We start from the raw sequence: 12,118 nt of genomic DNA on the forward strand, positions 1-12,118 counted from the left end.
CTTACCAGTAGCTGTTTAGGGATACAGTTGACTTTTTGTGGCTAAAATTGACCAAAATTACTTTGATTGAGCTTAGTGTCAGGGTAGGTGGGAAGTTTTAAAGTTGTTTTAACTGCAGATCCCTCTGAGCATGGGCAGGATACCTCTGTCAGGCTGAAATGCAATGGCAGGGGAGCAGCCTGAGTACTGAAGCCACACGTCCCCGTTGACCACAGTAATTATGGTATTAACATGAAAATAGTTATGATGTCAAAATATTGAAATACAGGGGTTTCTTCTTCCCGGACAGCACGAAACAGCAGAAGCTACTGCTGCTGTTAGTGAGCAGGACAAGTAATTATGGAGATTTGATTTTACAAGACTTTGGATGAGAACTGGACAAGTTCTCTGTAAAGTGTGAAGCCTAGTAGGTCCTTCTCTGGGAGATGATGCACTGCAGTAGGAAGACAGAGGTAAAATAAGAGCCTTGTGTTCTGATCTTGATGACTTTTTTCAAAGTGTGCTTGTTATTTTTTCTTCTTTATACGTTTACCTTTTGGTTCTTGGTTTGTTCATCTAATCGGTGTTGCCCCAGTGACATTGTGTCTCTGCTCTGGGTGCAAGGGGTCATCGAAGCAATGCAGACAGAAGATGTTTTGCCAGCATTGTTAACAGTTTATTTGCTTACCTCTGTGTCCCCGCTGGGCTGGGGATTTGAGAGGAGTAATAGTAGTGCTGAAGTATGCACCAGCTGGTCACTTCACAGCTCAGGACAATGATTCAAATAGAGCATAATTTACCATTTGATGGTAAACTCTGGATGGATCCACCAGCAAGGGAGCTGCAGAACGTAAGCCTATTCCTATAGGTTTCCTAACAGTACTTTTACATGTAATATCTTACACCATTAGGAAACAGAAACTTGACATGGTCTGGTTCTACTTTGTTTCTATAGTCTTTTGTATCTATAAATATGAAAGTGGCAGCATGGGCAGTAGTGGTCTGCATCCTTGAAGAACTTCACAAAGAGAGGTACAAAGCAGCATCCAAAGCAGCACCTGCAGCCAAAGAGAAGGACACGCATGGAATGATTTGCTATTCTTTCTGCTGGCTACATCTGTTCTTTCTCTCTGCCATATTCTGTCTGCCTTTTCACTGCATGAATTCACTTTTTTCCCAAGGTTCTTACTGTTTGAAGTATCTTCTGAAAGATTAATCATCTTCACTGCTAACATCTTGTGCATTGGTCTGATTCTGAGACTGATTCTAAATTACAGCAGGGAAGTAGACGTTGTACTGATTTTTGCTTTTCTTATGAAAGTAATAACATACTTGGCTAAATTTAGCAAGTTTGCATCCCCTGTAGCCATGATGGCAGTGTCTAGTATGGACAGAATGACTTCTTATCAAGTAGAGAAGAAGATCAAACTGCCTATATCAGCACTAGCTAGAACTTTTTATTTAATGGCTCTTTTTTAACCTTCTGCTGGGAAAAAAATCTTCAAAAAAATATATGAAAGCTTACCCAACCATACACAAGCTGGTACACAGAAGGTAAGAGAGCCTGCCCAGTCTGTAGGTGACCTGTGTGGTGATGTGCTGGCGGCAGGAAGGGCATATTGTGGATGTTGGTTTGCTTGAGAAGATTCCTGCTACGATGATAGGAGGCTGGGACACCAAGTAAACTGAGTGCAAAAGGAAATGAGAAGCAGCAAAATTAGAAGCATAGGAAATCTTTTACAGGTTGTAATGACTTAATTGGAGAATGTAGGTTCTTAACATGGCTGCTCTAGAGGCTTCTACATTATGATTATTGGTTTCAAGAATATTCATAAGAACCACTGTCCTGCTTGTGCTGTGCATGCCAGTATGCTGCTTCTACCAGCAGCCAGTGTTTACTTTGGTAAGGACAGATACAGTCTCCACCACCCAGTGATGGATGTACTCTGACACTGAGAATTTATCTTCTGATATTTAAAATAGTGTGAAAATGCATGTTCTCCCTGAAGAAGAGGTTTGAAGGGTATGGAGGAGCTTTCTGAATAATCTTTTCAGTAGTTACAGGAAATTTATCGAAGTAGATGAATATCAGGTGCTGATGCTGTCCTGAGTAAACTCTGTAGCTTCCCTTGCGTTTTTTCAGTCATACTCTGTGAGGCATGGACCCCTTGTAGACGCATGAAGCATATTTTTTCAGAAATGTTTTCAGTGAAAAATAAAATTTTGAGCATCCTGAAACAAGTTTAGTGTATATTCACACTGTAGCCTGAAGCAAAACTTCAGGAGTGGAAAGGTATTGTCTGTTACAGGATATAGCATATCTGAATTTAATTGCCTTTTAATCTTAGGGATTTTAAAAATGTATGAGTCTCCTTGCCTCCTGTAGGAGATGTTATTTCACTGTTCTTTGAAGCTTTTCCTGAGTGTCTCCTTTGAGCTGCTTCATTTCTACAAAGGTGACTAGAACAGGAACAAAATAAACTGGACTTAAAATTGTTTGTTCTGAAAGCCCAAGCTCCCAGCTGATTTGCGAAAATGAGTGCTTCTGTAGACTGGCTAATGCTGGAAAAACAAGTTTGAGTATAAGCTTCCATCATTTCTAGGGAAATTTTCCAGCCTTCTAGACTGTGATTGGGTCAGAAAATTGCATGTTCTCTGTGGATTTTAAAACTAAAAGCATCTCACTTGTGTTATCCTCTAGAACCACAAACTTTGTCAGCAATGGCACTTACCTGGTGGTTCAACGTTGACTGTGTCTCGATAGGAGTAAGGTGGGGGAGAAGGATACTCATAACCCCCTGTGCAAAGAAAAACAGAGCAAAACATAAAAATGCACACACAAAAATGTTTGTGCCCCCCAAAAGGGCTGTTTGGAGTCTGACAAGCAACTTCATGGGGAGGTGTCTTGCAAGGAAGGCCTCATGTGACTCAGTGAAGTACAGGAGAGGGAAAAAATACTACTGAATTGATTCATGGATCTTTGTTTTAGAAAAAAATAAAGATCTTTTTCCTTTTGTTGTGGTTTAGTGAGAAGGGAAGCTGGTGACTAAGATTCATGCTTTTTTTAGGCTTTTTAAATGATTTTGCAAACTAAGACTGCAATCCACCTGGCTGAGCATGAAATAAATAAATGTATAAAAAAATGCAGTCACTAATACATTCAAAATAAATTATTGTATAAAACTTTACAGCCAGGTAATGGATGTGGTTTCAAACTACCAGACTGGTCTGCAGCATGAGGACAGTGCATGCAAGAAGTCTTATTTGGTTGAAGCCACACAGCATCAGAGAAGTCCTCACCCTTCAGCAGAACAGCCCTGAATCTAAGTGCAGCCTGTACTGTTGAGCCTGTCAGAAGCAATGTGAGTCCTATCAGGGAATAATTCCACAGGGCAATGGGGTACAAAACTGCAATTTTCCAGGTAAGACAAAATTTAATTACGAAGTTGAAAGGATGTTTCCTTGAATGGCTTGCCAGAAGTGGGAGAGATTTGCAACAGCATTTGGATTTAATGGTGGGAGTGAGGATATTTAGGTTTCGGGGACTGGTGTTTGGTTTGTTGGGTTTTTTGTTTGTTTGTTTGTTTGTTTGTTTTGGAGGAGAGCGCTGTTATTTGTGGAAAAACAAACCTGTAAAAAAATTAAAGAACTTCCAGCCTAGAAGAGGAACGTGCCCAGTGCAATTGAGTTATTACTCAATGTGTTTTTGTAAAGGACCTGCTGTGATCATCTCAGTGTTAGATGTGTTGAGGGCCTCTCCCTTGGGTGGCTGAGAAGCTCACAAGAAGTGAGAACTCTTGCAAGTTCTTCTGAGTTTAGAAAGTCTGGAGAGGCCTTTGAAGACAAAAATATTTACAGAGAGAGCTGATTAGAGTAAAAGGCTCTGAAAATTTGTCATGCTTAGAGACACAGCACTGACAAATCTAGCCGTATAATTACCATCTGATCTCCCATTCTGCTTTCTTCTCCTGTCCTGTCTGTTGAATGGCAATTTCCTCAACAGCAGGAAGGTAACAAAATCACTGATATCTCAGTGTGTCTTTCAATGTGTGTAGGCTTGGAACAGGCAGAAGACAAAGGAGTGTTGTGAGATACTTGTGTAGGTGTGAGAGCAATGCCTGGTTTCAGAGGGAAGAGCCAACCTGGCAGAGCAGTGGCTGTCAGTGCCCATTTGCTGTTGTTGAGCTGAATTGTCAGCACTTCTGTCATGATGCTTCCCCATGAGGCAGCAATGAGGGGGAAGGGTTGTTTGTCCCTACAGAAGTTGCTCATTTGCTGAGGGCAGCTCTGGGCAGCAGGATCATTTGGGAAATGACCAGTCCTCTCAAGAACTAGATTATAATTTAAGCAAAACCTATCCCATCCACATGCAAAGTTTGCTGTCTGAACATTTGCTCGTTAGGAATATGAAATGATTGTAGAGATACAACACTAATTCCTTTTCCAATGAAGCATGTGCTGTTAGAAAACAATACTAACTAAACCACCACCAACAACATTTTTTGCCATTTTAAGTGATGCTTCTGTTACGAGATCCTACCAGCTTGCCTACCCCAACTCTGGGTTTTGTGTGCTGGCACAGGCACTTTCCTAACCCATTACATCCTGGCAAAGCTGTGAGCTGGCTCAGTTACAGTCCGGAAACCAGCTATCAGTGTTTGCCACACAACCACCACAAGGCTGCTCTTGCCAAACCCCTCCCGGCACAGCATGCTCACCCTCCTGGCCGCAGTACTCTGGTGCAGAGGGTTCTTGTGAGTAGGCTCCATGGTGTGGTTCATACATAATCATAGGAATTTCCACACGTCCCTTCTCACTGGCCATCTCCGCAGTCTGCCTGCCAAAAGTAGTGCAAAATAAAATCTACTTACAGTTCCCTGTATGTGTCAATGCTTGCTACTGCAGTCCCTAATTTTCACACTCAGCTGTTACTTAAAGGAAAATTAACAGTTCTCATATTCTGGTTTTTATATAGACTGAAGTGCAGTTAGTTCCTGTTACACTTTGTGATGAGGAAAATGTAAAGGGGGAGTTGAAAATACCATCTTTACCTGGTTTTCTGCAGGTAAAGCCTGCAGAATGCTCCCTCAGAAAACACACTGTTAAAGTATATAAATATGTGACTGAAAGTGTCACCCTTGCAGAAAAGTTAACCTATTTTTTTTTTTCTGTGGGTTGTCAGAATAGTCAAAGAGGGGAAGAGAACTCTTTGGAGGACCTCGGAAAAACCTTCATGTGTCATTAAGTCAGAGCCTGCAACAGGGCAACTGGTGGCAATTAGGATCTATCTTTCATTGGGTTATTGTGCAACGTTATCATCATCATCATCACCATGACCAGTTTGGGACTGTGAAACTATTGTCTCATTGCTAGTGTGACAGGCTTCTCTTGGGCAAGATCTTTATTAAATATGACTGCACTGCCTGAGGCTCTGAACAAGATCAGGCCACAAAGTATGTGTGTTTTGCAGGTGTTAGCAAGAACTGTTCTCTGCAATACAGGAGAGTGGGAGGAAGAGGACACAGCAGGAGATGTGTGTTTGTATTGCTGTAAATGGAATGGTGTTAATTATTCCTAGCTGTCCTTTGAACCAGTATTAACTGGTTAATTTCCTTATAATCTTAACGGTAGGAGTTAAAGAAGAAAGTCACAGCCTTTCAAGAAGGTCACCAAGGAAGGCCAGTTTTGGAGGAAAAATGAGCAAAGTTTGTGAGGAGCTGCTAAATGTGGGGTCAAACTGGAGTAGGATAGAAATTTCTGAAAAAGGTGAGATGGTCCCAAGGTATGTTGGAGGGCAGTATATATGGAGGAGGCCAGAAGAGGGGGAAATCAGTAAAAAGAAAAGCAGGAATTTAAAAATATCACTAGGGAAGAAATCATGTAATTTTCACAAATCTGGATGAATGGGAAGTAATATGGAAAATAGTAACAGAGTGAATATTAAAGGGAATAGGTAGAGTGGTGTGGAGAAAAAAATAGAAATAGCATATTAGCTAATTAACATTAGCATGTTAAGACCAAAGATAATGGGGGAAATTGCTAACACATAGATTTGAGAGGAGGAATAGGGAAAGGAGCATATCAGTGTACTTGTTATAAAGAAGCTAAAAGAGGTGATTGGGAATGTCTGAGGTATTAGTAGGTCATTGTCAAAGCTTCATGAGGATCCCACTGAGAAAAAAACAGAAAAGCTGGAAATCAAGAGAAATTGGGTAAGATGAATCTATGAGAGCCAAAGGAGGGCAATGATCTACAGACACAGAGAGTGTGTCAGTAGTAACTTGCGGGATCAGTGGTGGGATGACTGACAGTATTGCTCAGGGCTATTGACCAAGGGCTGTTTCCTTGGGGCAAGGATCAGTGGGCCAAATTATAGGGAGTATTTTGATTTTTTTGGCTTATTGCTATCTTGGTACTTCATATGCTAAATACTGGGTGCTGTCAGTTAGAGTGACATTTCTGCTGAATTCGTATCTCTCACTGTGAAACAGGAGAAAGAGGAAAGGGCTCTTGAATTTCATCCATTGACTGTAGGGCCTGTCATGACAAAAGGCCTCTCATGAGGCACAGAGTGGGAGGGAATAATAATAATGGTTAACTTGGTGAGAGTGTTGCAAGTTAACAACTGAATGTAAGCAAACACGGACTAATCCTTGCTCCACCCAGGGATGTATTAGTATAAAATCACCAGCTAAATGTACAGGACAAGAGATGCAGAAGTGAATCAGCATTAGAGACAGAAAAAGTCTGTGAGCCTCACTGGATGAAACGTTTGTGTTTGATCTACTAGAGCCAACAAGCAGAGAAGCTGTAGGCCATGGGCTGTTGATTTAGTTAGTGTTCTGGGTTTGCTCACTTCTAGTGTCTTGTTATGAGCTTCTAACAGGGCTAGCTCTGTCTGTTGTGATGGAGGACCTGTCCCAGAGCAGATGAGCTGGGAGAACTGGGTGGGCAGCTGGCCCTCCTCTTCTGCAGGACCTTCTTCACCTTGTGTGTGACAAAGCACCAGGGGGTTGGATACCCTTAGAACCTGAACATTGCAAGTCCAGAGGTCCATAAAAGGCATCCTGTAGAGTGTTTTATGCAACTCAGTAGACACTTCCATTTGACATGTAAGTGTTTACTCTCAATTCTTGGTTGCAACCATGCCTGAGAGCTCTTTGGGCTTGTGATCCCCAAATCTGTGTTACTGCCATAGATTAGAGCTAGAGACTTTCCTCTCTTCTTTCAGATAGGATCATCTGCTGGAGAGGAAGGTACCTGAGGAAACAGTGTTAGCAGCCCCGCAGGAAAAAGTTGTAAGGAGAATTATCAAGTAGCAGTTCCTGAAGAGCAGGGGAAATGTCCTATAAACTCCTCTCCAAAAAGCAGTAATATATAGGAGTTCCACATCTAGCAGCTAGAGAGTTGATTGATAAGTTGTGTTCTTGGCAGTCACACTGAGCAAACTGTGAGGGCAGAACAGATGCTTCTGCACATCTGAGGTGGGGGCTTGGTTTATCTGAAGCACTCAAGACTGACTCAAGCAACTGCAAAGTGCTTGATTTGCAAGCAGAAATGTATAGTCCCAAGGACACTGAAACAAGTCTGTGACTTCTCTCCTCTGAAGTCTCAGTCCCTTCTACATATGGGTATCATCCAGGTTGCACTGGAAAATAAAGCTCACTTTAAGTCCTATGAAAATTACTTTTAAAGAAAAATAAAGGAAATCATACTCTAAGGCATATACACAAAGAGCCAATTCAGGGAGAAGGTGGAAATGACAAAGCTTTTATGTTATAGGAAGGACATATCCTAGGGGGGAGCAGGCAGTGGCAGTTTCCATCTTCCTCTCGATTTGCTCCAGGCACTTGAGTTCTGGTGTGAAAAGCAGTCATCATGCAGCCAAGCAAAGCTGCTGAACTGCAAGATTTCACAGCAGGGCCCTGCTCTCTGGCTCTGCCCACACCTCTCAATGTTCCTTCCTGAACGGCTCTGACACCTAAATAATCCTATGGATGAGAAGAGTTTGAGGCATGCCTGCAGAGGCACAGGCACTGTCATTGATGCTTTGTAAATGGGAAACAGACAGACGGAAGACCAATCTTTTCAGGTGTTCTGGCAAACTGGTCATTTGGACTCCCATGCACAATTCAAATAGTTGCAAACTGAACGATGACTTTCCTCCCCTCTTTGTGATATTTTTCAGAAAGGCTTTTCAGGTGCTGTATGTTTGCAGTGGTGGTCAGAGGACAGTCCTGTCTATAAAAAGAATTTTTCACTTTTCAGAAATATTTTTTTCGTTTTTATTTCAAGTTTGCTGGAAATATGCTTTTCCCACAAACATTTTTTCAGAGGTGACATTGTGGTGTTTGAAATAGAAGCAATAATGAGACTGGAAAGTCCTGTGGGATTCATGTCTGTTTTGATTTAGATATAGTTCAGCAGAACACAAACTGAGAGGTATTTGACAGTCATTTCAGAAATCTCATTACTTGAGTGCTTATGCATCATTGTTTTAGTCCTAAGAGCCTGTGCCAATGAAGTATTAACAATTTCATTTGAAAACTGAAGTTTGCTGCAGTACTAATTCACCATTCAGAACCAGAACTTATAGTTTGAAAAGGAGAGGAGGCAGATGAGGTTTGGTTGGTGCATGTGTTTTCAAGTCCAGGTAACATTTCCATTACCTCAGTATTCTATTCAGTTGCAGTTTTTACTCAGAAATAGATTGGCCCAGTTAAAAAAAAGATGTGATACTTCTGGGAAAGCTTATCAAGATTTACTAATATTTTTTTTTCTTTTCTTAACTGAAAGCTTTTAGCAAGAAGCTTAAATTTTTGCCTTATACTGCAGACTCCAAATGAAGTTTCTAAAAAGTTTTCAAAAGTGCATGGCACTGGCCTCTCTCTATTCCATTTGTCTCCCATTTTTCTCTATTCCGTTTGTTGCCTCCAATTGAGGCAACAAAGCTGCTCCAAAGATTCAGACATGGATGAAACAGCATCCCATACCTAGCAGTTCTGGAAGTGGAGGAGAAAATGAAGGGACAATATGGATGTATGAGAGAGGGACTGAAGTGGCAAAGATCTGTCTCTTTGCCCTGCCTGAACTACAACTGGCAACAAGGGATGGATAGGTATGGTGTCATCTGACAGGAGTTTATCATATTTGGCCATAGCATCATGTAGCAGGATGGCAGCCAGAATCTCAGGCAAGACAGAAAGCAGTAACTTTAAAATAAAAATGGTTAATTTCTATTTCAGCTCCCACTGTTGTTAGTGTGGGACCTTTGACTTCAGTAAAGGCAGAAAAAAGGTAACATGGAATTTAGGAGGAAAGAGTAAGTGATTCAGGTATTTGAATGAGATAGAGTAATACATTCAAAAACTTAGGAAGATTAGCTTTTGGAAGTATTTTGGAAGATTGAATGTAAAACATTATAATAAGTGACCTTCAGATTTCATGCAGTTTTTACCAGTGATCTGCTGGCTTGTTGTTGTAATGTGTTCTTGTTTTGTCATCACTCATTTAGTTCTTGGGCATTTAGCCCTTCCAGCTGCATATATGAGACAATTTCAATTTCTGAATCAGCTAATCCTATTTTTCAGCTAGTAAGGAAACACAGCTCCTCAGAGGAAAAACCTTTTCCTTCATTGGGAGAAGAGATTTGAGATTTGGAAGATTTGAAGGTTTGGTTTTGGTTTGGTTGGTTGTTCTGGGGGTGGTGGTTTGTATTTGTTTTTTTGTTTTGTTTTAAAGTGCATCCCAGGGCTCATTTATTGTGATGTGTGCCCAGAGGGCTGCTCACCTGGTTACTGGCACTTGTGCATGCAGGTGAGCATCCTGGCCCTGCCTACTGGATTCAAAAGGCTGCTGGATAGGCAGCGACTCCCTGGATTTTTCAGTCCTGTTGCAGGTCAGACATTTTTATGTTAGGTTATTCCTTCCAGAAGGGAACTCCAGTCTATAATTCAGTACAATTACTGCTCCTGTTTCTCTCGCCTTTAAAGAGTTGAAATTACTGTAAACTTTCACAAACCTACTAGCCTAAAATCCATTATAGTAGTTTATCCCTGTTTGTTATCATGGCAGCATTACACTTCTATAGAAAAACCTTCTCCCTTCAAGGGAGAATATTCCTGTCTCTTTGCAGACTTTCCTTCACGGGGCTGTGCAAACTTGCTGAGTCCTTCTTATTTTTGTACAATGAATTAGTCCTTCTTGGCCATGAGTGGCCCATGATCTCTGTCCTTAGCCTATATAATGGTATGTATGTCATGTATAATGGAAATACTGTCTTTAGAATAACTTAGCAGCACTTTTTCCACAGCCACATCATTCTAGTTGTATTTATGCTGTCATTAACCAGCAGAGGGTCTTTCTGTTCTAATGTCATTTTGCACTAATGAACTCTCAGCTTGTAGCTGAAATTCCTGATATAATTTTCTAAACGCACTGCTTTGTAATACTGTAATACATTCAAATTCTTTCATAGCAGTTCTCTAGGTTTTCTCATTCTGTGTATAGATTTTCAGTTTTTGTAATTTGTTTCTTCATTCATACATTTTATTATCCACTACTAAATTTCAGTGAAGGTTATTAATTAAAATACCGACTAACATCCATCATTGATTTCTCTGTTAACCCTTGTTGCAAACTACACACATCCCTTAAATCTTGTTCTTTAATATACTGTTTGAGGCATAATCCCTTGCTTCCTTCAGACAGCCACCTTCCCTCACATTTAAAAGGCCCTTATTCTGAAGGATGAGCACAGCTGGGCCCTGGGATTGCATTAGAACTTGTGCCTCCCCAATTACCATTCCAAAAATAGACTACTAACCACTAAAAGGAAGTATTGCCCAGTGGTTTCTGCATTAACCTGAGCTGGAAAAAATGATGGGCTCAGTTCCTGTTCTGCAGCAATGACAATGAACAAATTAATTAGTCTTGGTTTTGCTTAACACTGTTGTATACACTGCACCACTTTGCAGTGAGATGGTCCACATTTGGTTCTGTCTTGGCTTAAAACTTGAGCAAAAAGCAGAAGATAGGAAATTAGGAGTTTAGGTTTAGCCTTTGTCATCTTTTGACACAATTTTGTCTTTCATGTTCCCTTCTAGCTGTCAGAATTGAGGGCAGCCTTAAACAGTTGTTTCCAGCACTTCACCATTACCTTAAAATTTGATGTTTGCAGTCTTTCAATTTAATTCTTTTATGGATTAGTACCCTTTTACCAACAAAATTGAATCGTGGGTAGTCAGCAGTTAATTTGTACCCATTTAAAAATAATGTCCATAACTTGTCCTTCAGTTGAAAATTGATAGAACTGCTTAAGTAACATGCTGGGTAGCATCTGGGCCTGGTTTGGCAACTTTTTAAAAGTTATTCTGAATGAACATTCATTTGAAGAAAGCAGGTCTGTGCCCTACTTTTTTGTGTGAGCTATGCCCTTTCCTATGGTGCATTGGATTGACTTCTCATTCTTATTACTGTTCTCATCTTCACCTTATCAGAAAGCTAGTTTTCCTGTTTTCCATCTTTGGTCTGTTCTAGGAGAAGGTTAAAATATCTTGAGAAAAATCTTTGCCTCCAGATTTTAGGAACATGAGAGAGAGCTTGCAGATTTTGAAAGCCTGACAGTTTAATCATAAAGAATTAACATCTACGACCGAGAGCCACAGCAGTCACACTTCTTGAGCTCGCTGTCTTTTAGTCCTTGCCACCTCCCTTTTTTCCTAAGGAGTAAACAAAGTATTGATATCAAGTAATTCGAAAACTCTTACCTTCAGGTAGCTGTGGCAAATCCGGGGAGCACAAGCGCTTCAAAAGTTGATCACTTCATCCAGGTCTTTGCAATGTGGCTGTGTCTAGGAAAGAAAGCAGCAGACATGACCAGTGGCATGATCTGCTGTCGTGCTTCAGCAGCGTATCCAGCTGAAGACGCGAGCGAGTCAGATTGGTACAGTGTATAATTACCCCAGTTCGTCAGCCTACAGCTCACACCTGCTCTGCAGCAGAAGGAATGTTGTGTGACAGGCTTGCACCAGTTTTTTCACACGTAGTTTTCCAATATCCCAGAAATTGTATTTTGTGCTAGCCTGAAAGCTAGTTGGAGATGATTAGAAATATTGCAGGAATAACTTGAAGAAAAGGG

At 40.9% G+C, this 12,118-nt stretch overlaps 1 protein-coding gene across 1 annotated transcript; it reads right to left on the reverse strand.

Moving 5' to 3' along the window:
• Nucleotides 1-674: 674 nt before the first annotated feature.
• Nucleotides 675-11,899, reverse strand: LITAFD (LITAF domain containing). Its single transcript, XM_071760845.1, has 5 exons — nucleotides 11,748-11,899; nucleotides 4,698-4,816; nucleotides 2,712-2,777; nucleotides 1,505-1,664; nucleotides 675-1,037 (listed from the first exon to the last, which is right to left on the reverse strand). Exons 2-5 carry the CDS (start codon nucleotides 4,801-4,803, stop codon nucleotides 929-931), a joined length of 441 nt encoding a protein of 146 aa, XP_071616946.1. The 5' UTR covers nucleotides 4,804-4,816; nucleotides 11,748-11,899; the 3' UTR covers nucleotides 675-928.
• Nucleotides 11,900-12,118: the final 219 nt, after the last annotated feature.

Source organism: Heliangelus exortis, chromosome 17 (assembly GCF_036169615.1).
Source record: "Heliangelus exortis chromosome 17, bHelExo1.hap1, whole genome shotgun sequence".
In the NCBI taxonomy this organism is placed as follows: domain Eukaryota; kingdom Metazoa; phylum Chordata; class Aves; order Apodiformes; family Trochilidae; genus Heliangelus; species Heliangelus exortis.

What these genes read in the sequence shown, in the direction of transcription:
- LITAFD (XM_071760845.1), bottom strand. Translation starts at nt 4,803, where the DNA reads ATGGCCAGTGAGAAGGGACGTGTGGAAATTCCTATGATTATGTATGAA. An exon ending in AGAGTACTGCGGCCAGGAGG is followed by an intron (nt 2,778 to 4,697) that starts GTGAGCATGCTG and finishes TTCTTTGCACAG; the next exon opens with GGGGTTATGAGTATCCTTCT. An exon ending in ACCAGCTTGTGTATGGTTGG is followed by an intron (nt 1,038 to 1,504) that starts GTAAGCTTTCAT and finishes CTTTGGCTGCAG; the next exon opens with GTGCTGCTTTGGATGCTGCT.